The sequence below is a fragment of the Passer montanus genome, unplaced genomic scaffold (assembly GCF_014805655.1).
Source record: "Passer montanus isolate IOZ18808 unplaced genomic scaffold, ASM1480565v1 scaffold6, whole genome shotgun sequence".
NCBI lineage: Eukaryota > Metazoa > Chordata > Aves > Passeriformes > Passeridae > Passer > Passer montanus.
In genome coordinates, this window is record NW_024371037.1 from 16,803,535 (window position 1) to 16,830,065 (window position 26,531).

Genomic DNA, 26,531 nt, shown 5'->3' on the forward strand with positions numbered 1-26,531 from the left:
TAATGTTTTTTAAATTGTTTGGTAGTTAAAATTTATCCTTCATTTGGATTCTTCATAATTAAGTCTGAAGAAAAGCTGTTACTTAATTTTTAAAATTGTTTGGTAGTTAAAATTTATCCTTCATTTGGATTCTTCATAATTTTTCTTTCAAGACTCCCAGGTTGGAAAACTACACCATGTCAAAACTCACAGATATTTCCCAACTCCCCAAGTTTATAGATGGAGAATAGAACCATGCTGCATAACATGTAGGCAGCCAGCACAGTACAGCATTTGCAGTACGAAGAATATGGAAAAATTATTATTGCAGAGACCAAAATCTTTGTGAAATATTAATTGTTACGGTGAATGATGAAGGAAGCTCCCAGGCAACCATCAGGCCTAAGCTCCCCTGCATTACTACAAGTAACAGATACTGAAGAGCGTGTTCAGGAGCCAGCTTTAGAAATGGGTTAAAAATTGTTGGTATGGAATTCTGAGGGACACTGATGGTTACATGGAAGATACCTGGGACCCAAACATTCCACATACCCTTGTTTCTTCCTTGTCTGTATTTATTTTAAAGCTTCTCAATGAAGGGTTCACCCTCGCTTTGCTTAGAGGAAACCACGGAGAATACACACGGGCCGAGTAAGCCACAAAGCTTCTCTCCTGCAGAAGAACCACAGAATAACAGGAAAGGCTGGAAAGGACCACTCTGGGTCATCTCGTCCAATTTCCGTGCTCAAGCAGGGTCACCCCAGAGCACATTGCCTAGAGTTGTCCAGAGGGTTCTTGAAGCTCCAGAGAGAGACTCCGCAAACTCTCCGGGCAATGTGTTTCAGGGTACACTCACTCGCATTGGAAAGAAAGCAAGAACTTCAGGATTCAAAAGAAAAACAGTATACCTCGCTTTTTGCTTTTTTTAAATCAAACGCTCCTGAGAGCCAGACTTGGCCAGAGGGAGCGACCCCTCCAGCCCTGCAGCCGCTCGGCGGGGCTGGCGGCTGCTGAAGCCCAAAGGGCTTCGCCACCTCCTTCCTCAGCGACCCTTCCCGAACGCCGCAGTTTGTCCCCTCCTCACGGCAGCGCTCCCCGCCTCGGCCCAGGTCCCAGCGCCTCTCCTGCCCCTTCACGCCGACCCAGAGACACTGCAGGGACAGAACCCTGGAGGAAGAGCCCCGCTCTGCGGCCCGGCAGGACGGGTCCGGGTGCCGCCTCCCTCCCTCCGTCCCTCCCTGCCGGCGGCCGCCGCTCTCCCCGCCCCCGGCCGTGTGTGCGGAAGCTGCCGGCGCCCGGGATTGTGGGAGCGGGGGGGACGCGGTGCGGGGAGGGGACGCGGCCGGGGCCGGAGGGTTCCGGTGTGGGTGCAGACGTGTCGGCCGGGGCCGCGGAGCGACAGGCACTGCCCCTGCCCGCTCGGAACAGCGCCCGGCCTGGGGCCGGCCCGGCGGCGCCATGGCCGGGACCAGCAGCCCCGAAGCCGTGAAGAAGCTGCTGGAAAACATGCAGGGGGACCTGCGGGGCCTGAGCCTGGAGTGCCGGAAAAAATTCCCCCCCGTCAAGGAGGTGAGTGGCGCTGAGCCGAAGCCGGGCCGTGCTGGACTGAGCCGGGCGGCGGACGCCGTTCCGGAGGGGCCTCTATGGCCCGGGGCCGGGCCGGAGCGGAGCTGTCGGCGTGCCCCTGCTCCGGTACCCAGCCCGGTGCCGTTCCCGGTGAGCTCCGACCTCCACGGCCGCGGGCTGTGCCCAGCCGTGGCTGTGCCCAGATGTGGCTGTGCCCAGCCGTGCCTGTCGCGTGTTCTGTGGCTGTTGTTTTCGGTGCGCTGCCGAGGCGGGGGCCGTGGGCCGGGCTGTGCCCCTCGGGCGCGGGGCTGGCGGACGGACCGTCTGTTGACGGGCGAAGCGGAGGCGGCCCCGCTGCGCCCTCGGCGCCCTGGGGGGAAAACACAAACTTCGGCTTGGCTGTCTCGGCACCACCGAGCGAGCGAAACTCGCCGGAGGTGAGCTCGGCGCTCGGGCTTGGCCGCCCCGAGCGAGCGGGGAGCCCGCCGGGCCGGCTGCGGCCGAGGAGGGCCGTGCTCAGCCCCGCCGGCCCTGCGGCTGCGGGGGGAGCCGGGGCCCGCAGGTCTCCCCTCGGTCTGTGCCTGCCCCTCTCTCACACTGTGCTGCCCGGCCCGGCGTGCTTTATTCCTCGCCATTGCACACCGTGGCTGCCGGTGTGAGCTGTGACGGTCGCTCGTCATCGCTGCCGCGTCGTTTTGGGGTTGTGTGGCTTTCCAAAGGTGTGGGCACAACCGACGAAGCTTGGGAGACTCAGAAGTTTGGGTTACTTTTTTTTTTCTCCCGTCTTAAGAAGCCCTTTAATATACTCATTACAGTAGGACTGTGTATTTTGGTTTTGAAACCTGAGTTTATGCTGTGCAGCCTGAGACCTCAGTAATCTCAGTGAGCAGGATTATTTTAATTGAAGAGGAATCCGAATTTTTCTTGCTAACTTAAAATATGCTTTTTAACCATGTGTTTTTTCCGTTGTTTTTATACAGTCAGTTTAACTTTTTCCCTGTCAGCAGTTTGCTGCTTGCATTTAAAAAAAAGTTTTCTATGAAAAAGCGGGAGGAAAAATATTAAACAATCAAGTCACATTAAGATGCAGACCCAGAAGCATATAAGAAAGGCATGGCATGTGTTATGTGATTTAAGTTCCAATTAAGTGATAGCATGTTTAATGTTGTACAAAGTAATACAGACTTTAACAGCTGAATTGAAGCTAATGACTGTGTTTGTTTTGAAAGACATGAAGTGACACACTGTAGCAGAGCATGTTGTGTACTATTTTAGTTTGCGGAGGAATGCTGATGTGTTTGTGAAATTTTGTGTGGTTACAGAAAAACAAGAGAAAGTTGTGATCAGTCCTGACGAATTGTGTGTGGTCACATGTAAATAAGAAAAAGCTGCAGTCAGTAGAACAGAACTTTCTGTGTGTTTGGAGGGAGATGGGAGTGCTGCTTGCACTCTCTTCTGTGTATTACTGTGTGACTCTTGTTTAGTCTCTGAACAAGTTTCCCCACTGTGTTAATATTTATTTTCCTTGAGATCTACAAAGGAGCTGGGCAGTGTCATTCCTCAGCTAGTATTTTTAGTAATGCTTCATTAAGTTGGCCATGGCTGAATATTATAGTAACTACTGCATGTACTTCATACTTGTTCAGCACGTTTATCATATTCTTGTGTAAGCTCAACCTTTGTGTTGTTCGCTTTAAATTGACAGCAGTTTGTATAGCTTTCTTAATTAAAAGCACTTAACAAACTTCTTCACAGTTTGGGATTTGGATAGGTTTGGAATAGTACTGGAAGATGTTTATAAGGAGGTGGGGCTTTCTGCTAGGAGCTGTGTGTCCTTATAAAGAGTCTGAGGTGAAAGAAGTCTTACAGTAGGATGTATGATGCAGTTGCAGGAAACGATCTTACTTCCTCCCTTCTGGAAGCCCTTATTTTGCTCTAGTTTTAAAGAGAATGGATGTCCTTTTTTTTGTCAAATTTCAGCTGCTGAAAGAAATGTTTTAATTGCATGCTTTTGGTCCGATCATGATTAGATTTGGCTAGAATGATCAGAGGAATGGCATATTCTTCTTACTGACTTGAAACAGCACCAGTTTTTTAAACCATGTTTAAATACTGGCTTTAAAAAACAAATTCATACAACTTACGAGCTCACTTTTTAACTTGCAGTGTAACTAAACTCTCCCACGTGCATTGTAATTTATGAGTTTGTATTGCAGTTGATGTGTATGCTTTCATGTTACTTAATGAGCTTACCATACTGGGATAAAACTATTGAAAAACTCCTAGTCCTAAAGTAATAGTTATGAGATGTATGTCATAATTGTTACATTTGATAGGTGCTTTATAAAGGTAAACTGCTTCTCGTCATCTTTCTTGGGTTTTACATAGTCAAAGATTTTGCTCACAGTTGGTATCTTCAGCCACTTCTAAAATGAATCGTCTTTTCTGGTTTTTGTTGTTTTGTTTTTGTATTAATAGTATTAAAATTCTGCAAAGTGAATTTAGCTGATGGGTTTGCTGTGATAAAAGTTGTAATGTACTTCTCAGTTCTGCTTGTTGCTCGGATGATTAACGTGAGTAAATTCTCTAACCGGTACTGTAAGGATTTAGACCAGTTGTATGATCAGAAAAATAAAGCCTTTTTTATTAAAAGCGTTTTAGTTTTCACTCTTTAAACACCTTTCTAAGGCATATGTTATTACAAAATCATACAGTATCTCTTAGGTTCAGAGACATCAAAACAGTATTAAATGATTCTTTGAACAGGCATGTATATGACGCAGCTTAGTGTGTTTAGTGGAGTTCTTATGGAGGAGGAGGGGGAAGGTGGGGTTTGGATGCAGAAGAGAAGGGGACAACCAGCCACGGGATCTAGGTCTTATCCTCAGTTAGGAAGTAGAAGTGAGTTCTTAATGAAACCTTATTGAAAATGGAACTTGAACTCTTTGATGTTTTGAGGACTTTAATTTCATGTTTTCTGTTTCTCTGCATTTTCTTAGTAGGTCACGTTTATGTGAAAAATCGTGTAGTTGTAAGTCCAGTAACTTACAGCTGTAGAGTCTGAGGTTTTTGCTGACTTCAATAATCTGTTAAGAAACGTTGAAATCAGTGAGTTACTCCTGCTGTTAAACTTAGGACACAAATATGGCCAACTTCCTTCCCCTTAGTTAGAGCTTTTAACTGAGAAATAACAGGATGTTGGCTCCAAAGTATCCGTATGTTTTCTGTGCTCTGTTAACAAATAATATCCAAGTAGGATTTTGCTAGGTTATGCCATTTAACGCTTTAAAAATAGGAGCTGCAGAAAGAACCTGAAATTGTATTGCTGACAATGTTTGGGGTTTAAATAACATAACAGACTTATTTTTCTTAAGGGTGTGGAGAATACTAGTTACTATTACACTTGAAGTCCATTTCTCTTTGTTGTTAGATGGTTTTTTTTATGTTTGATACTTCCTCAGATCAGCACTCACTACAGAAGTGTACAAGGCATTAATGCTATACACTATGACCAAGAAGGGATATGGTGATTATGTCTCTGATATGCCAAACCTGTTTATACTGGCAGACATGCAAATAATGACATTGTTGAAAAATGTGTTTGTATTTTCATGATGTATTTCTGTTGCACAATTAGAAAAGTAGATGCCAGCCATGGACAGGATAGAAGCTCTCAGGGAAGTGTAAATAAAACACTGTCTTTGAAGCTTGAAATTACAGAGGATGAAGCAGTCTTTGGTACAGACATCAGTCCTGTTGATCTTATCTCAAATAATCTGGTGTTTCTCCTAGAAAACAATACTACTTGATCATTAACATGTAATTTTTAACACAGTGGGGTCTGAGATTTGCTCCATAGTAGAGAGCATTGCAATGCTGCTTACGCTGCACTGAATTGTGTACTGCACACACAGAGCTTTATAAACTGTTTTGACCTGCTAGTGACTGGAGTTTTGGTATTGTGTGCTGCATTTGTGGAAAGCTGGTGGTGTTCCTTACTGAACTGGAGTAAGAATTTTCTCTTACCACAGAATTGAAAATGGTTTAGTGTCCTAAATAGGTTACCTGCTGTTTCTTATTACAGAATGAAAATAGTACTCAGTAAACTGCATCTGATTTGATTAGATAAGTCCACTGCATTAAAAAACTTAGAAATACAAGGGGAAAATAGGTATAATTAGCAGAAATAAAGGAGTTAAAACGAGAAATAAGTATACCCAAAAGTTTCTTGCAGTCTGAATTCTAGTTGTATGTAAATCCCTGTTGTTTACACAGATCCAGTCAAGCAGTCACAGCTTTCTTGTAGGCTTGTAGTTCCTGTGTTGTCTCAGGTTTTTTCTTGACTTTTAAATAGCAGTAAAAGCAAAGTAAGTTTTAAAAAATACCACAAAAACAAAACCCAAAACAACTTCTTATCCAGCTCCCTATGCAGTTTCAGGCACATCTGTGCTGGAAAGGAGAGGGGAAGGCAGAGGGCTGGCAGTATTGGGGCAGACAGGGACTACATCACTTGGCAGGATCAGCTTGGCCTGGGCCAGGGCATGCCCTTATCTTGGCAGTTGTGTAATAGGCTGCAGGTGCCTGTATGTTTTAGGTGTTTGTTGCTGTAACAGGGCTGGAAAAGAAGTGGTGTTTCATTTGCCTCTACTGGAAGAGCATCACAGAATTAGCTTTGAATATTTTGGTCAGTAGAAGTGCTCTCTTGAGTCTCTTGGAAGAAAGCTTTTGGTAGCCTCACCGTGCTGTTTCTTTACCCAATCCTTGTGTGAAGGAGCAGCATTGCTTTTACTTAGCTACTTATTGAGTTGTGCACCTTTGGCATATAGGCATCTTTTTGAAACTGTATTATAATCTGTTGTATATAGGAAGAAGACTAGAATCCAATTTTGCAATCTTATTTTTTCTTATTTTATAAGTAACTCTTCTTGCAGGCCTTACAAAGCTCATAGGGTAAAAGCTAAAAAGGTAGGATTTGAGCGACTTGTGGACAAAGCAAACTTTAAATTATTTAGTTACAGTAGATGTGGTGTGGACTAGAAAAGAGATAGGATTTGCCCTTACTGAGAGGCTGTGTGTTGTGTTGTGTGAAGAGGAGCATTACTCTGCCTTTCTTCCTTTGGAGTCCAGTCTTGTTTGCATTGACTGACATACTGACAGTTCAGTCCCCTGGGTTAAATCATTCTTGTTTAGGAATGATATGCCAATCACATTTTAAAGCTAATGTAATTGGGAAGCTTGTCCTTTATAGAGAACCTCTGATGTCATTGCATAGCTGTGTGAAACTGAACATGAGGATGTATTGCAAAAGGTAAGCACTCATTAAAAAGATACAGATCAGATATAATGTCACAGTGATCGTTAGGACTCCTAATGCAACTGGAAGGAACAGTTAAAACGTGTGAATATTTGTTAATTGTTTCTTCTGTAATGGTAATAATATTTCAGAAATTTTGTTGAACATAGTGCAGTAGACATATTGCAGAAGGCTAAGAAAGAAATTACATGCTGAGCTGTCTTGTGATATGAGCATCTGAGTCACTGGATGTACTTCTTGCACTGAATAGTCTCTGAGTGTTCTGCATTCGTGCTACTTTAGTGGTAAAAGGATGAACCAAATGAACCTAGGAAAGAAGACATAGACCATTTTCTGTAGGAGTAACCAAGTTTTTGGGTTTCCTGCTTTATTTTTTGAATAAAATGGTTTAAGTAATTCTGACACTATAGCCCACCAGGAATTCAACCTACACTGAACTTTCCAGGTTAGTTTATTTACAGATCTTCTCTACATTAAAAAGATGAAAACTGGATGGGTTTTGTTTGTTTGTTTGTTTTTTAATGGATATTCACTTACCTAATATTTTAAATGTTCTTTTGAAATAGAGAAACAATGCTCTGTAAAATGTATGTTGTCATACTTAGGCAGCTTGCACTGAAGCATGTGTTTTGGGCATGTGACTGGAGATTACTCTGTAGCATTCTTGAGTTGCCAGCCCATTGCTGAGCTGGTAACCAGTTATTCGTAATGCCCCTTTTAGTTTGTTTTATAAAAAATTTCTGATCTGTACCATTTGCTGTGTCTGCTAGCTTCATGTTTGGAGTCCATGAATTTTGCAGTGGTTTTTATTTAATATAGACATTTATACAGTAGTATTTTTTCAAAATTATGTTTTAAAAAGTAAATTCTTACATTTCTAGGGGAAAACGTGTTCAGATGTGTTCTAAGCTTCATGCTCCATTGTAAGTCGTAAGTTTCATGTGATCATTTTAGTCTGTGAGAAGAAATGTCAAGTGTTCTGAAGTGATTCACCTAAGGCACACAGGTCAAGTTTCTTCATCATACCTTGCAATTTAATGAAAGAAGAAAATTACTAAAAGTTTCACTATATTGGTCTGTCTTTCTGCTTTCTAAGTTGCCTGATGTTGGGTGTCTGTGCTTCATTGATTGTGCAGAACACCTACACGCTAGGTGTTCTACATTGCCACTTGAGATACAGTAATGTTTCTCTCTTGGCTTCCAGCCTCCAGTCCAGAAGAGTGTGGGTCTTCTGGTGTCTGCGTGTAGTTGTCTTGGATACAGAGGCCTAAGCTTAGACTCTGCATTGAGCCCCCGAGAGTGGGTCAGCTGAGTTAGCTTAAGGAGAGGCTTTAAGAATTAAGGGGCATTCAGGAGAGACAGTCTCTGTTGTAATGGGAGTCTAAATATTTAAATTTGTGTATTTTAATCTCTGATTTAATTTCCATCTGCCTCCCATGGCTTCTTGAATATTATACAGGAAACTTGTAGCAGAAGTTGGAAATCCTTGGTGACTCCAGTTCTCAGCTAGTGCCTAAACTGTGAACTGTTGTTTCTCTTTACCAGAGAGAAATTGTGTCTGGCAAATGGACATTGCTGACTGAATATAGTACTTGTGGCAAATCTTCAAAAGTTGCCTGGTCCCATCTGTTGTGATCGACAAGCTGAAGTGTATGAGATGTCTCCTAAAGCTCTGAAACAGGGTGTTGTTTTATTTTTAATGTAGATGAAAATTGTTGTGTCAAAATTTGAAGTGCAAGTGTTCCAATGGTTTAAAATCAGTTGTGTGGTACTTGAACAGATCACTCAGAAATCTCTTAATGCTAGACACTGGCTCTCAGAATATCCTTATGACACATAGGTATCTAATGTATTATATACATTAGATATATACATGTATATAATGTATTATATACATTAGATACCTATGTAGTGTAAGGATATCCTGAGAGACATCCTTATCCTGAGAGATATTGTGTATGAGGTACATCCTTTTTCTCTCTGTTGAAGAGAGCAGAAGAACTTAAAAATTTTCCTGAGAGATATTGTGTATAACGTATTATACCTACTATTTAGGTATCTGTATAATTTATATAGAATACAATAAAACATATGAGGTACATCCTTTTTCTCTCTGTTGAAGAGAGCAGAAGAACTTAAAAATTAGTTGCTAAATGGCTTGTGTTTCTTCTCTTTCAGGTGTTAGCTTTTTGCCTTTCTGTCAGCATTAGTGCTGTTCAGTAATGAGTTGTTTTATGTTATGCCTTGTGATTTGATCTGTTAATTTATATGTGATGCTCTTTCCAGCTGAGGTGTAGTATTTTGACTGTCAAATGAAAGCTTGTGGTAGTAAGTATTTGTATTTGAATATCGTTACGTACACGTCAAGTGAGGCAGCTCCAGAGGCAGCAGCTCTGAAGCACTTCATATAACTGGCAATTCTCCTGGCATTAGTGATGGTTAGCCTTCAGGATTCTGAATTGGCTACTGGTACTGCAAACTGACAATTTCAGAAGATTAATGGGCCAGAGGAGTAGTCATTCCTGCCACGTGTGAAAGAGCACTCTGAATATGAGAGCAACCAATATAGTTGCACTAAAGCTGGAAATGAACAAGGTTGTGTGTTTTTGGTAAACAAAAAACATAAACTGCAATATCTTAAATCTTCAGCTGGAGAAGAAAGTGTATGATAAAATCTGTTAAAGCTTTTTTTTTTCTAATTTATGATAATTTTGTAAAAAATGATAAATTGTTCAATGTAGTAAACCCGTGTGAGTGTACAGCAATGTCAGATCAAGACTGGCATTTTGCCTGTTTAAATTACATGTAAAATAAGTATATATAAAAGAGAAGGGTCAGAGTAGGGATTGTACTCAGGGGGAGGAAGATAAAAATACAGGAGCCAAGTACAGTGCTTTTTCACACAAATGTGGTACACTTGAGTGCTTTCATGAGACTGATTTAGTGAGGAGTTTTTTGTATGTTCTTTTCAAATAATAGTTTAGCAGTACAGTAATGGTCCAGAATGTGCTTTTGCACAGCAAGCCAGAATAACAATGAAGTGAAATTCTGCTTTAGACAGGAGGACCTCTTATCTAAACTGTTGGATATAGGGTTAGTGTTCCAGTTGGAAAGGCAGACAATTGTGGATAGAAAAAAATTACTCTGTTTATTTCATGTAATAGATAAGGAAATGACTATAGGTAACATATTACTCTCATCCGGTCTTAATAAAAGGTTTGTAAATAATATAAATACCAATACAAATCATCCTGAATGCTTTTCTTTTGAGAGTAGAGAAATCAATAACTTGCGTGGTAAGGACTGCAAACATTACAACAATTTTAGTGTCTCTGGGGATACCAATTTGCTCTAGTGTACAACGAAAACACAAATGGTCATTCAGAAGCACTAGCAGTGAAAATTCTTGATTTTATTTACTTTTGGTAACAATGCTATCACATTCATACAAAAAGATTCTTAATGTTAGATCATCCTTAGTAGAAATCAGCACATGCTTGGTTGTTGCATTAAATATATGTATGGGAATATATATTTTCTTGGTTAATAAAGTCGAAAAGGTGTTGACTTCTGCTCCTAATTGTTAGCTACAAATTTCCTTTGAAGATCAGCATGTTATCCTTTTTAAAAACTTTTTTTAAAATCCAGGTTTGGAACTTTTAAAGAAACGATTGCTATGGCAGAGACAAGAATTGCTTTTTCTTACTTTACATTCAAATTTTGTGTCATCTTTTCCTTAGGAAACATTGTTAACTATGTTATTATTTTTCAGTAAAAGAAGGGTAACACTTTCATGTTTACTCCAGAGTAATGACAAATCCACAGAGCTTACTGCAGAGCACCTGATGTACTGTCAGATCACGTCCCAGCTGACCCCTCTGGTCCCTTACTTGCCTGTCTGTATGCATTGCAATAAAGGTCCAAGAGGGTTAAGTGTTCAAGCACATGCCATGCCATTATTCTTTTACTGCCAAGACAAGTCCTGTTCTTGAGCTGCTGGGTAATGTTATGATGATCATGGAGTTAGCTCTAGTGATATCTTTAGATAATGTAGATTACCTAAAGATCTACCTAATGTAGATGCAGCTGGATTTAAGAGCTTCCACAATGACCCAGAAGACAGATTAGAAGAACTGGTGCTTTCTAGATCCACTTACCACTCATGGTGTGGATGTCATGTTGAATTAATGTATAATTTAATATCCCAGTTATCCTAATACCTTTATATATGTGATTTATGAATTACAGATCTTTAAATATATGTACACAGACTACAATGTGGAAAAATTTAGCTCATGAATGTTACCTGGATGTTGGTAAATGTTGGTTCTGCTTGAGGATGTTCAGGTTCCTTCCTTATTGCCTGAGCAGGTATTACCTGCCTCTGTTTCTGATAAATGCTTTAGATCCTAAACAAAGTAAAAATTTCCAAAAACAGGAAGATACTCACAGCATATCTAATGACAGGAAGGCTGAAATTCTTCCCTGTTTCAATTGAAGACTGCGAAGTCAGTTAGGAGGGGAAGAGTTTTGGATCTGAGAAACTTCTGAAGCTGTGTTTAGAAGTCTCTATGCATCTCCACATCATGGTCTCTCATATGCAGAGAACTTCTGTCTTAAAGACAGCTGTGAATGTTGTTATCAGATTATACATTCAGAGAGGAACTTTGAGGCCAGGAGATAGATGTTATGCACAGAGTTCTTTTCAGTCTACTTGAGACCACACTGTCCTGATGTTTTAAATTTTTTTTCTTTTTTTTTCTTTTTTTGGTACATAGATTGTCTGTTTGCCTTACTTTGATTTCTGTGAAAGGTGATTTCCACGTAATCAAGCAACTAGTTGGTAATTTCTATAGAAGCAGAAAGGTGATGGGGCAGGTGTTTGAGCCTAGAGGGTCTTGTTGAATTTTGCTGTGGGATTATTGACTGTTTGATTAAAACCAGATCAAAGTACTGGAAGAGGTTGACTTGAATATGTGCTATCACCGAGAGTCAGTTTCTCTTCTTTGTCAGTATTTCACCTTTCCAGACTGGATACTGCAGTAGCTTCAGGAGAAACATGAACCAAAACTCAATAATGGCAGGTGTGCATTTAAGACATTTTGTATCAGTTCATTTCACAGTTATTAAAGCAGCAAAATTGGAAATCTAATTGGCTGAAGGTTTTAAATACATTTAAGCTTTGTTATGTTTCAGGAATTACATGTATTTTCTTCTTTTCAAAATAAAGAGAGAACTGACTTGCTGGTTAGACTGCTATGAGTTGTGGTGCTAATGGAAGCTGGTAATGTTGCATCTAAAATTGGTGATTGATTTAAAAACATTGTGTCTTATATTTATGTGAAAGTAAATTATCATATTGGTACCCAGAAATACACACACTGTAATGCTGTCTCTCTCCTTGATTAGTGCTTTATCAGATCCTGTTCTCATGTGACAGTGTCCTGTAAACTGCTATAGGAATTGATGTAATTTGTAAACCTAAAAGCTATGAATATATCTTTTAATTTGCCACTTAAACTGATGCTATTCCAGCACACTTTTACATTCATGTATACAGATTAGAACTGTTTATAGTTGTCATGTTTTCTGTTGGCTATTTGTGATCAACTGAGGTATTTTTTTATAGTGTTAATATGTTGTCTCTTTTACATATACAATAGAGTATTTTTCTTTGGTAGGGTGCATGTGGTGTAATTAGTTTTTAACTCTAAACATTTTTAACTGGGATTTGGAATAGAAACCATAGCATAATGCAGATGATCATACAGATTTCTGTATCTCATGGAGAAGAATGCTTACATTCAGCAGTTGTTTTGTTTTGCCTTTTTTTTTTTAAATGTATATAATTTTATATAAAGCCAGCATGGAAACAACTGAGAGGCATTGTGTTAGAAAATGTTTGTGCGAAGTGCATGGTGTTTGTGAATGCCACTAATATGAGCAGGCTTAATATTTCTTTGAATCAGAATGAGTTTGTCACTCCTGGCAAGACAGAAATCAATTGCCATTAGTAATTGTGATTAGTTTTCATTTAAAGATGATTAAAGTTGGACTGTGACAAATCCTTTATATTAATTAATCGGAACAAAGTGTTGTGACAAGAACTTCAACACATTAAGTTATTATAATTAAAATAAATAACTGCATTTGGCACACCTTATTTAAGTTACGCAAAATATATATGTTCATGTTGCTTTGTGTTCATTTGAGCATGTTGTATTGTTAATCAGGCACTGTGAATATTATTGACTTTATTTTTAAAGTAGAAAACTGTGTTCAGAAAAATTTAAATAAATCTCCAGGATTTTAAGGCAGAATTTAGTCTTCCTATATTGTTTTGGGAAATAAGTTTTTTTTAAAAAACAACCAAACAAAAAACCCTCAGCTTTGCATTTCTCATTCAGCTGTTTTGAGAAATATGTATGTCAACTCTTAATTTAAATATTTAATCATGAGTTTTTACAGTCACCGTAACCTGACTTGCTGTGAAACCTTGTTGGAATAATGTTCTGATGGAGAGGGAGTATTAACACGTGGTAAAAATTCATGTACTATCATTTTCATATTTCTGATGACACAATTTTATTGCTTCTCTAATCTGTTTTATGTGGTGGCAGCACGCATCTTTAAATAGTAGTATCAGAGGAAAAACAGAAATGCTTAGTGTAGAAAGCACACAGAAATACAAAGCTGAAATAAAAGGGGAAGTGTGCTTTCAAATTTGCAGAACAGTATTTTCCAGCAATTTACATCCAGTCATTTGGGAAAACTTGTTGCATTTATTTTGATTTATTTAATGATTTCCTGAGGCTTATAGTGTATTTATGAAATTAAAAAAACAGAAAGGCACAATGTATAATACATCTTTCGTGTTTTCTACACAAAGCATTCAGAAGTCATATTCTTGAATTGCAAAGCTTCAGTGTTACATTTCTAGTTTGGCTTGATTTCCTTTAGAGAGCATGACGTGAGTGATTTCTGCAGGGAAGTGTTTGTGGGCATTGGAGAGGGAGTTGCTGTTCCCTTGGGGCTGTGCATGATGCCCTGGCTGGGCTGGGCTGGGCAGCCGTGGGCCTGCAGTCCTGGCGATGGAGAGGATGGTGCTGCTGCTCTGCCAAGTCTTACTTGTGGGGAAAGGGGAGGAACTGGTGCTGTGCTCTGTATGACATGCTGGGAAGAACAGAAAGTATTGTTAGAAAGTCGCCTTTGCACCATTACCCTGGGGGCATTTGTGTAGGACATTTGGGAGCCAAAATCCAGGCGGAAGATGGGTTTCGTTTTTATACTTGTAGTTTGGAACTACAGTAACAGTGTTTATGCTTACTAGTGATTTTTTTTTTTATTTATTCATAAGACTGTGAAGTAATACAATGAGAATAATGATTTCTAAAAATTCTGAAAATAACCCTTCCTGTGGAATTCTAGAAAGGAATTCCAGCAACTACAAAAATTTCACTTCTGCATTTGCTCTGCTGGCAGAAACCACTGCAAACACATTTATCGGAGACTATACTTTTTTATTTACCTTAAAATATTTTTTATTTCTTTGCAGATATTGGTGTATGATATAGCATCTAAACTACTTGTTTTCTTTTCTTCCAGGCTGCTGAATCAGGAATAATAAAAGTGAAAACAATAGCTGCACGAAACACAGATATTTTGGCAGGTAATTATTTGCTGTGCGATAAGAAGAATAAAGCTGAGTTACAGATCAAAATGTTAAAAAGATGTCTCGGATATGTCTAATAATGCTTCCTGTATTTTAGTGTGTGCTGTATTGTTGCTTTGCTTTTGGGCACCTAGCAAAAACATCCAGTAGCATAGAAATTCTTTAACACTACTTGTTTCTTGTTAGTGCTATTAAGATGCTGAGGAAGGCCTCTGTTTTCAGTTTGTGCTCTACAAAAGTAATCATCCTCTTAGAAACATGAAATACTTAGGCCCTACATTCTCAGTGTTTTAGCTGTTGTGGTTGAATGCTTTGTGTGGAGTTCTGCAGTGTGATCCACATCTATGTATTAGTCCAGCCTTTGGGGACTTGTAACTGGCAGGCAAAAATCCATCTTTATCTGAGACAAGGTCATTCAATTTAAGATGTTCCAATGCCTTGAGGGACGGGACATATCTTGTGAGCTGCAGGTTTGTAAGTGCTTAAAACAATATCTCCTGACTGTCTTCAGCTTTTTATAAAGTTGGCTTCTTGCTAGCTGCTGGTAAAGCCCTTTGCCGGATTTGAATGTCCCTGCATCAATACTTGAAAGTCTACCCCAGATTTTGTCAAAATCCTTGAAATGCTAGATTGTTTGGAAAGTCCAATGAAATACATACAAAACCATATCTTCTTTTGAGATATTGTTAAGGAGGCATTTTCTAGGATTATTTAAATTAACAGACCCACTCCTCAGTATTTCACTTTAATGCCTCTTTTTTATTTGTTTATTTTCTTTGTTTTTACTGCTGTCATGCATGCTGACATAAGTGGGAAAAGTATGCCAGGTAATGTCAGCTATGTCAAAATACACAAATGAAAAAGGGAAAGCAGTAGTTAGCCATTTCAGAAGCTGTCAACATATTACCGCATAAAGAAGTTTGTATTTTAGAAAGCTAGTTTCTAATCCTGCAAAGTTCTCTGGCTTTTAGTTTTCAAAGGAAAGAAATAGGAGAGATCATTAAATTTAGTCATGGATGGGCAGTCTTTGCTTTCATCTTTTGGAGGGAACACTTTCTCGTAGTCGGAAAAATTTTTAAAATCATTTTCTCTTGGAAAATTTAAACTGGAATGTACTTAGTATTTATTTAATTCAAAAAACATGCATAGATTTGTTGTTAAGAGATTTGGGAAACCAGCAGGTCCTAAAAGTTATTTTGATTCATTAATCTTTGCTAATAAAGTAATAACTTTTTCTCCCTCTGTTCCACAGTTTTGTACTGGGAAAAAATGTACTTTGCCTGCATGTTATCATAACATTCCACAGTTAAAGCATAATGTCATTAAACAGACTCAATTCTTTATGAACTCTTGTATTTTTTGAGGTATCAATTATAAGCTAATATTATACATAAGGTAGTGTCAAGAGATTGTCTATTTAATATTTAAAATCTTCTGAAGAAAAATTATATATGTCACTTTGTAATAATAAAGCTGCAAAATGCTACAATGTACGTGTGAAATCTAGTGGATACTTTTTGACTGCTAGATGATTTAGGAACCTCTGTGAAGCATCCTAGTAGTACAAAGAAATATTTTGATCAGGATGTCATTTTTTTAATATTTTGAGATAAACTGTCATTTCACTAACATAGATAAGAATAAATGTATCAGATTGTTTTGAATAAGCCGATCTGGTGCTTTCTTGAAGCGTTTCATTGTGTAGGATTATAATTTTTAGGAAAATAGATACAGGGTTAAAATCTTTAATAAAATCTTAAAATCTTTGTTATTTTTGGTGGGATACGTTTAACCTGCCAGAACTTTGAGGTTATTGATCTAACTTCTTTCTTTCTGTTTGAAAAGTTAACTTGAACGGTTTCCAAGTCTTCATTCTTGGCAGTGTGTACATACTTTATTATTTATTTATAAGAATTTGAGAAATTCCAGAGGAGGAGAAAGCCTTAAATCACAGGAGATATATTTGAGAAATTATTTCCATGTGTCTTTGAGATGTGCAAAAACGTATGGTTTAGGAGTTCTTGTAAAAAATCAGAATTATAATATTGCTGATGAAATGAACAGGTAAGTTATACTTGCCAAAAACTTCTCATTTGTTATGGTTCAATAAGGTAGATTTCTTTTTTAATATATTCTGCCGTAAATTGGTAGCAAAATGGAGGCAGACCTGGCAATAATAAATTTACTGTGCATTTTAACACTGAAGCTAATACAGCCACAGAATCACATGATCACAGAATATTCTGAGTTGGAAGGGGTCATCAAAGTTTAGCTCCAAACCCTCTGAACAGAAAAGCCTCAGAATCACCCTGTGTGCCTGGTTTCTATAAAACCAGATAGGTACCTAGATCTACAAAACATTAATTTTTTAGATTCATTAACTAAAAATACTTGTATAGATTCTGTTGTGAAATTGTTGCTTTTAATGGATTGAAAGTATTGTAAAAGGCTAAGTTTATTCTTTGTCTTGTTATTTATTAACTCATGCCATTTTAGCCATTCAGAACTGTATCTTGAGTCCCATGTTAAGGAGTATCTTTTTGCTTGCTTTTTTTCTCCTTGGTTAGAATTTAGTGGCAGTTCAGAAATGCCGACTGGACATAGAGCCTGCACTGGCTCTGAAGAGCCTGACGAAACTGGACTGTGTGTTGGTATCACCCTGTCGGAACTATTATCTTATAGAAAGTTGGCATCCATAATTTATAATAGCCTATCCTTTTCATAGAAACTTCTGAGTCAGTTAATATTTCAGTTGGAAAATTTCACTAAAGTATTTTTTTGTAGTTTTAACTTGTTTCATTTTTTTTTCCAAATTAGTTGTAATGATGCTTAGTAGTATAGAACATGTTTGCATTTTTTTGTGAGAATGTATTTTTTGTTTGTGGCAACTGCTGTCCTCTGAAAAGCATGTGAAACTTTTCATGAATACATTTCTTCTATTACACATAGAGTAAAACACAGTGTATGACATTCAATGTAAGAACAGACATTGAACTTTCAACTGTGAAGAAATTTTTAGTATCTGAAATGGCGATGAGCAGCTAAAATCTTAGAAGTTTGCACTAATCAGCAAACATACCTGCAAATGGAAAACCACTCATCAGTCAGAGCTATGCTTTCCTTTCGTAGTTTTTGTATTTTCATATTTTAAAATTTTATTATGTCAGATTTCTTTAATTACTTTTGTGAGAAAAAACCCCTGGTTTATATGCCAGTGTAGAATGTTGTATTCATTATGAAGCTTTTTCTCCTTAACAAAAAAACCCCCAAAAAACCAAAAAAAACCACCCCAAAACCAAACAAAAAGAGAGAGAGAAAAGTTTATGGAAACTGGTTTTCTCCTGGCAAAAGTCCATTTTAAGAAGCTACCCTTTATCACTAAAACAGCATTTGAAAAATTCACAGCCAGGTGATCATAGCCAGGATACAAACAGTGTAATCTCTCTTCCTGTTTTGTCAGTGGCAGTTTGCTCTTCCCCTTCCTGTCCTGTGCTTTGGGATGTTGCTCTGTGCCAGACTGGGTTGCTCTTGCATTAGGTGGTGAGATGAAGCAGAGCAGAAGGACAGTGCTACCAGTCTGAGCCTGTTTCCTGTGGCAAGGCCAGGGGAAGCTCTGGGGTTTGCAGAACCTTGCACCTTCTTGCTAACCACATGGACTCTTAAATGGATGTTTTGGATTTGGAAAGGCCATTGAGTGTATAGGGGAGAAGGTGCTTGGAATTTGAGCCTTGGCCAAGGTAGTTGACACTGTGTCATCCTAGTGTCTGTCTTCACTTGGCTTTTCCCTGTGGTCCACATGTAAATCCCAAATTTCCAAGACTAGAGATTGCTTTTGTTAATAGTTGTGATTAACAATTTTTACACTGTATTTTTCAAAGTATTAAACATTGACTGCTTCCATATTTCTCTTTGAAAGCTTTGAAAGAGAACAGTTCAGAGGTGGTTCAGCCTTTTCTGATGGGCTGTGGAACAAAAGAACCAAAGATCACTCAGCTGTGTCTAGCAGCCATACAGAGGCTCATGTCTCATGAAGTTGTTTCAGAGGTAAGATCGGTCTTTATTCAAAACCAGAAATATTTCAGACTGAAAAATACAGACCTCAAATGGAAGGTGAATGAGTAGTTTTAGGAGGCTCTTTATATTATAATGAACATAGTCCACAAAATATTTTACTTATATCTATTTTTCTGTAATTTAAAAGAAAACCTTCTACACTACTGAAAAAAAGGTGAGACAATATTAGTAACCTCTGGAAGGAAATTCATGAAAATTGAAACCAGCTCATTTAGTTCACATTCTTGCACTGCAGGAACTGAACATGTAATGAATGTCGTGCATCCACAAAGCATATTCTGTGCAATAACATTATTGTGCTTTTGTTACATTTTATTTTTAAAAAATAAGGTAAAATGGATGCACATCTTCTGCAACAGTAAATGTTACGATAGTGTGTTAGGAAGCAGATGAAAATGATGCTGTTAAAATATACCTTCAGTAGTGCTTACATAATGTAAAATTACACTGTTTTCTTTCTGAGTGAATTCTGAGGGTAAATATATTTTTACTGTGTCTTCCATATTCCATATTTTTTCCAAGTAAAAAATTAAGTACAGGCTTTAATTTGTACTTTGGGAAGCTTATGACAATGAAATGGGCTTTATATTCTCAATTTCGTCCTATGGTATAGACAAACATGCAGATTCAGTTGTGATATGTCTTTATGACAGTGATATTCTTACATACGTACACAATATACCAGTACATAACTATTGTAATAGGTGACAAAAAATATTTCTTTGTAGGCTGCAGCCGGAAACATTATCAATATGCTTTGGCAATTGATGGAGAACAGTCTTGAAGAACTTAAATTGCTCCAGACAGTTCTTGTGCTTTTAACAACTAATACAGTTGTGCATGATGAAGCACTGTCCAAGGTAAGAATTTGTTGGTATCAGCTATTCAGTTTGAAATATCCAAGAGGAAAGATGGGGAAATTTCACATATGAAGCACATGAAAACAATGAACAAGGAGGGAACTTCCTTGATTCTGTTTTGTCCCCGTTGTCTTTATGGCTAGGCTCTGAAAACAGGATTTCTTTTAGCTTCCTTTTCTATGTGTTTTGTAATTCCTCTGCAATAATGAATTTCTGACTTAAGAGGAACTTGAAATAAAAACACTGAACTAAGGCCTATCCTTCTCATCTGTTAAATTTGTTGTGGTTTTGAATTGGAATCAGAGCACATAGCACGGTGTACACTCTCACTAACAGAGAAAATGTTAAAAGAAGCTGCCTTCCACCCTGCCTTAAATCTCTTTTGAAAACCGTCCAGTTGTTGCTCTTTTGGAAATAACTTTGGGGTTGTAGTTTTAAACATGAAACATTTTGGATATTATGTTTCAACTAAAACAAAAAATAAGGCCCCAGTCCATTATAATTTAAATTATAAGATACTTCTCTTTGAAGAAGCAACATTGTTTATCATCTGTGAATTGTGAAACTCTGCTTTGTAAGTTTCTCTTGTAGATTACATTGTAGAAAATTTGTTTCAGCCAGACATTTATTGCATGTTCGTGTTTCAGTAAAGTTGTTATAAGATTTTAAGCTAATGTGGCCATACAATCAGAACAGAGTCCACAAATCATAGACATGAAAAAGAGGCAAAAGAAAATTTTGACTCTTGTATAGCTTACAGCGTGTAATACTATGGCGGGGTGTGGTTGAGATTCTTGAAAGTGCCAGAGCACAGTATATGGACAGAAGAACAAGAAACACAGGCTTCGCTACATAAACAGATAGTAATTTTCAAAATTCATTATAAAACAGGTAAGTATTGAACTGTGAGTTAGAGGTAATAAAATCCAGTGGGAAAAAGTATTCAGGTCATTGCCAGCACAATGACACTTTGAAATGCATGTCTTAGGAATAATAGCAGTCAAGGCAACATGATTGTGAAAGTATTGTGATTCAGTGTAGGAGGGGAATGACATTTTAGCTTTGGAGTTGACTGACCTTTCTGTGATTAACCTTACAATCCTAATGTTCTTTCGACATAATATTCATACAAGTTGTCATGTGTGATGATTACTATGTATTCTCTGTACGATGACTGCACTTTTATTGGCACATTGTAATGTGTTTAGTTAATACCACTTTATGATTGCCTTTGGGGAGGATTACTAAAGAGTTTTTTGGGTAGGGTAATCGGTAAAAGTATTCTGGTTCTTCAAATTAAATTTTTTTTTTCTTTTCGACAACCTTTTGGCAAACCGTAGCAGAAAACATTCCTCAATCCATCAGCCTTCTTGACTCTTAGCTAAAAGACGAAATGTATTGTTGTAACGTGATGTTTTTTCTGGTTTTTTTTTTTCCTTTCAGGCTATTGTACTTTGCTTTCGATTGCACTTCACAAAAGATAATATCACAAATAACACTGCAGCAGCCACAGTGCGGCAGGTGGTGACTGTCGTGTTTGAGAGAGTGGTTGCTGAAGATGAACGATACAAAGGTGGGCAGGCTGCTTACTCAGCTTGCTTTTATTTACCTGCTTTTTTGACACATATCAGATGTTTATCTTTCAGATAACGAAGTAGTAAAATGTCTACAGATGCTATAAAAAAGTCACAGATATCGTTAATTTTAACTGTCTTTTATATAATTATTTGTATCTAAAGGAGATTAAATCCTTCACCGATTTGTCAGTCCAATTCAGTGCAGCAATATATAAAACCTAGATTTTTTTTTTCAAGCCGTGAGAACTGGTCTTCAGGTTAGTACTGTAAAGGGATCTGAGGTGAGAGTGCCGTTTATGGTGCAGGTACCATAGATTACTGAGTGGGAAATATATGGCAGTAATAGTTTTGAAGAGAGCATTGGAAAGCAGTGCTTGGTATTGATCTTTGGCAGTCAATCTAATGTTTGTTTCTATAGACATGATAAGTTGGAGAAGAATTGCCAGGCCATTCTCATAGAATATTCCTGTAGGAACACATAATGCGTACTTGGTTTTTAACAGCTCCTTTGTTCACAAAACTTTGTTTTGTTTTTTTGCACAGATACTGTTGACCAACCAGCTGCAGTTCAAGGGAATAGTAATAGAAGATCTGTCAGTACACTGAAGCCATGTGCTAAGGATGCATATATGCTTTTTCAGGTAGTTGGGAAGCATATATTTATGTATTTTCAGTTAAGGTTGGGTGCTTCTACATCTCTTTAAAAAATTTCAAGAATTTGCTGTTGGCATATTGACAATGTCCTTAACCAGAGCCTTGGGCTTTCTTATGGTATTTATTCTAATTGGTGATGATATGCTCTATCACAGGGAAATGATGGGAAAATGATTCCAAGTGGCCTTAGAAAATCTTAAATAAGAGCTAAGTATACATGTCTGCATTAAATTCAACATTCTTATTTCTCTGAGCCTGTGGTGGCCTTACCCTGGCTGGTCTCTCAAGTGCCCACCAAGCTGCTCTACCACACCCTGCCCCAGCTGGATGGGCAGAGAAAATAGGATGGAAAACAATTCATAGGTTGAGATAAGATAGTTTACTAAAGCAAAAGCAAAAGTTTGCATGTGTATGAGCAAGTGCATCAGCAAGCACTTCCTGGGCAGCAGAGCTTCAGAATGCATGGTGGTTGCTCCCAAAGGCAAACATTGTAAATAATGAATGCCTCCCTACCTCTCCCATTTCTTAGGTTCTATAATTGAGGTATGGAATATCTCTTTGGTTTATTTGGGATGACATTTTTTTGTGTCTCCTCCCAGGATCTTGCTCAGCCCCTTGGTGGCAGTGGGGGGAATTCTTGAGAGACAGCACTGAGGCTGCGTCATTGCTATTCAAATGTGGCCAAAACTGTGGTGTGTTTTCAGCACCTTTGTAGCTACCAATGCAAAGCTCAGCACTGTAAGGGCTGCTGTGGGGAAAATTAAGTCCCTCTCAGCCAGACCCAATACAGAGCAAAATGCTGCAACTGTAGTTCAGTCCTGTTTCTTGTGGCTGGTATTGGACATTAAAGGCAAGCATGTAACGAAAAGGAGGAGTTGCATTCATCACACCAATAAAAATCTTCCTGACTTAGCAAAGTCACTGATCTTGGGATATTTTTGATGGTAGGAATGAACACACATGCTGCAAGGATACCAGCAAAATTTGAAATGTCTTCCAATACAGAGCAAAATGCTGCAATTGTAGTTCAGTCCTGTTTCTTGTGGCTCGTATTGGATATTAAAGGCAAGTATGTGATGAAAAGGAGGGGTTGCATTCATCACACAATAAAAATCTTCTTGACTTAGCAAAGTCACTGCTCTTGGGATATTTTTGATGGTAGGAATGAACACACATGCTGCAAGGATACCAGCAAAATTTGAAATGTCTTTTCTATGCTTTATAATTTATGTAAAAAAGTATTTAAAGAAAAATTATGTTGAAATCAGAAAATTACCCGCAGAAGAGGAGAGTTTGTAGATTTCATTATGAACTCCGGAAACCTTTTTTGGTATGGGACTGTACAGAGAATGTCAATGTTACTGTGTTTCTTTTAAGGATCTTTGTCAGTTAGTTAATGCTGATGCTCCCTACTGGCTCGTGGGTATGACAGAAATGACACGGACATTTGGCCTTGAACTTCTTGAGTCGGTCCTCAATGACTTTCCACAAGTGTTTTTACAAGTGAGTAGTTCTTGGACAGAAAATAGGAAGACTTACATAGGTAGTAAAATTTACACTTTATTAAATCCTCCTTAATTTAACAAGAATATTGTTTTCCTGAAGGACTTGTAGCTTTTACATATGGGCGGGGTGGGGTTTAATGGAAGAACTCCCTGTGCTTTTTGAATGTTTTTCTATTCCCAAACACTTTATTTTATGTGTATATTTTATTTACATTTATACATTTTGTAGACCTGCCTGTTTTACTCAGTTTCACTTTTGGTTTTGCTGTTTATATCTCTTCCGTAAATGCATTTTCCTATTTTGCCTGATTTATGACAGCTCTGTAACTGAATTTGTGGAATTGTTATTTCTACAAAAACATTAACCTCACCCCACTTTTAAAGTAATAATCAAGACTGTGAATAGTATCTATCTACTTCATATAAATGCACCATGATCCTGCAGTAATGTGTTTTACTAGCTGACAATGGGTAAATTAAAGAAATTTATCTATTTGTAAGTGCTATATTAGCAGCCTATTTCAACCTGCAAAATACAAGGGTGCATGGCATTGAACCTGACCATTGTAGTTTCGTGGTTTTTGGTAGCTTTATGATGGTGTCTGCAGTTCTGCCTTTTCTTTTCCTGATTGTAATTTATAACAAAATTTGCATGATATCAGACTGCTTAATCATAACTACAAATATAAATAAGATGCATAATCAGAGCTACTGGTAGCAATTAAGGAATATCTGCATATATCTTTTTCTGTTTTCTTTTTCAGCATCAGGAATTCAGTTTTCTTCTTAAAGAAAGGGTATGCCCTCTTGTTATAAAGCTCTTCTCCCCAAATATCAAATTCAGGCAAGGTTCCACCACCTCATCTTCCCCAGCACCAGTGGAAAAACCGTACTTTCCCATCTGTATGCGTTTGCTGCGAGTAGTTTCTGTTTTGATTAAACAGTTTTACAGCTTGCTGGTAAGAATATGCTCAAATTTTCTTCATGCAATTCTGTTTTTCTATGTATATGCCAGTGCTGTGATCACTAGTAGCATTGATTAGTTCTTGGGAACTCTTGATGTCTACTGAGGGAAGAAGAGGCTAAATACTCTTTTCCTCTTATGTTTATTTATGTTTACTTGTATTCTAAATGTGCAGTTTTGTTAAACATGGACATGTATGAATTTCATAGTGGATTAGCTGTTGTCTTTTCTCTCTTGAACTGCCTTTCAGGTTTTGGGAACCTTTAGATCTTCTGTTGTTTGCCTCACTTCAGATAATGATGATTATTGTGCCTTGTTAATACTTTCTAAGAGGCTTTTGACTTGACTTGCTAAAGCTCTTGACAGAATGTGGATAAAAACACATGTTCAGCTATTCTTATGTCCTGAGTTTTGGGTATTTTCTAAAAAAGATATTTTTCATTTGTCTGCTGTAGCAAATGTATGACCTTTATTGCAATGTCTCTGAGGAATTTAACTCCTTCAATACAATTGCATATGTGATTTTAGCTTGTCAAAAATGTTAAGTTTTTGTATAATTCTGAGTAAATACTCATTCCAGGGATTTTTTTTAGATTCTGTACAAAACTTGGTGTGATACGACTCCTGAGATGGAAGGTTTTTTTTGAGAAAATATTTTGCAGGAGGCTTTTTGTTTTTATTAATTATTATAAACTGTATATTTTAGGTAACAGAATGTGAAATCTTTCTGTCATTGCTGGTTAAGTTTCTGGATGCAGACAAACCACAGTGGCTACGAGCTGTTGCAGTAGAATCTATTCACAGGCTTTGTGTGCAGCCTCAGCTATTAAGGTATTAAATATATTGGCTTTTGCTTTTACATAAACTTCAAGATATATTTTAATTATTTTTCTCTAATGGAAAATGCTTCCTAAAACATTGCAAATGTATAGAAGCTCAAATGCAATAAGCTTTTAATTATTATTTTGTGTAATGCATGAAGGCAATGCTTATTATCCAGGAAGGGCTGAATTATAGTTATTTGAGTATGTCTGTGTCCTAGCAGTGTCAAAGGAACATTTACCTAGAATTAAATATTATTGTTTACCTAAATATTTGCTGTTAAAATGTGCTTTTAGTCTACAGTTTGGAGTGTGTATAGAGGTGAAGTTGCTGTTAAAATATTCTTTTAGTCCCTGACTTGTCAAATACTTTCTGTTTTATAAAATACCTTCCAGGTCTTTTTGTCAGTCATATGACATGAAGCAACATTCCACTAAAGTTTTCCGTGATATTGTGAATGCACTGGGGTCCTTTATCCAGTCTCTGTTTCTTGTACCAAGCACGGGGAACACATCAGCAACACCAAACCAAACTGGTAAATCTTTATTATAATTTTATTTTCCTGTCATTTTCTTGTAGCAATGAATTCTGTCTTCATTCAGCTCTGGTACAGCTCTGTACTTCTGTGTTTATTTTGGTGAAAAGCTAGCTTAAGATGAGCTAGTGTTCTCAGCTCTGGTACAACAGGAGATTTTATCTACCTGTATTGTGGGAAAGGCACAGACCCCAGTCAGCAGAGCAGTGCTCCTGCCTTGATGCCTGTTTCTGCAGTGACCAAGCTCCTTGTTTCACAGCTTTTCCGAGGTAGATTCTAAAGGAGTTATTTCTAATTTCTGACTGTTAAAAATGTGTCTGGTTTCTCTCTCCTTGTGTGGGGCTGTCATTTATTGCAGTGTACAATTTAAGTAGGAAGAAAGTACGTGTTTGTGGGAGGCAATCACTAATTCTTGTGGATGTGCAAGGACAAATCTAGAGTGAGGGAGCCAAGAGGCATCATGAAAGATGTGTATTTTACAAATGATCTCTGTCTTTTTTGTAAGCTGTAATGATACATATGTTGAAAAGACTTGATTGTCTTTTCTTGCAGTCAGTATATTAATGTTTTAATAAGAAGAAATTATTGTCCTGTTAATGCCTTTTGCAGGTGTTTATGTCCCAAATTATGGCTCTCTGCTTCTTCCTGTAGTTCTGGAAGCAGTCCTCACCAACAAACAACATAAAAAAATTTTATAAGGGTGTCTTTTGATATGTCTTCTTAAAAGAGATAAAGCCAGATAATAAGTGTAATTATTGTCTGTCATATCTACTATTCAGTTAATAAACATGGAAAAGTTTGGGTTTAGACTCACACCTTTCAGTGTTCAGTCATGAAATTGGAATCCCGTGCTGGAGTTAGCAGTGGTAGCATGAGAAAATTAGTGTCAGTGTCTATTGTTCAGTAGCTGTCCTATGCAGCAGCTGATAGAACATTTCTATTAGTATTATTTCTAGCTTAATTATCTTAATTAAGATTAATTAGCTTAATTATGTTAAAGAATATCAGA

General features: G+C 37.8%; 1 protein-coding gene across 4 annotated transcripts in view; it reads left to right on the top strand.

The window, feature by feature from the left end:
• The first annotated feature begins 1,354 nt into the window (after nucleotides 1–1,354).
• The window catches only part of MON2 (MON2 homolog, regulator of endosome-to-Golgi trafficking), a 66,126-nt gene continuing 40,949 nt past the window's right edge, over nucleotides 1,355–26,531 (top strand). For all 4 annotated transcript variants that reach the window (XM_039726771.1, XM_039726773.1, XM_039726772.1 and 1 more), the window contains exons 1-10: nucleotides 1,355–1,548; nucleotides 14,465–14,528; nucleotides 18,448–18,575; nucleotides 19,334–19,465; nucleotides 20,909–21,038; nucleotides 21,586–21,683; nucleotides 23,074–23,199; nucleotides 23,966–24,160; nucleotides 24,872–24,996; nucleotides 25,383–25,522. In XM_039726771.1, coding sequence (XP_039582705.1) covers nucleotides 1,438–1,548; nucleotides 14,465–14,528; nucleotides 18,448–18,575; nucleotides 19,334–19,465; nucleotides 20,909–21,038; nucleotides 21,586–21,683; nucleotides 23,074–23,199; nucleotides 23,966–24,160; nucleotides 24,872–24,996; nucleotides 25,383–25,522 — 1,249 coding nt within the window. In that variant the 5' untranslated portion in view covers nucleotides 1,355–1,437. The remainder of the gene's footprint in view (nucleotides 1,549–14,464; nucleotides 14,529–18,447; nucleotides 18,576–19,333; nucleotides 19,466–20,908; nucleotides 21,039–21,585; nucleotides 21,684–23,073; nucleotides 23,200–23,965; nucleotides 24,161–24,871; nucleotides 24,997–25,382; nucleotides 25,523–26,531) is intronic.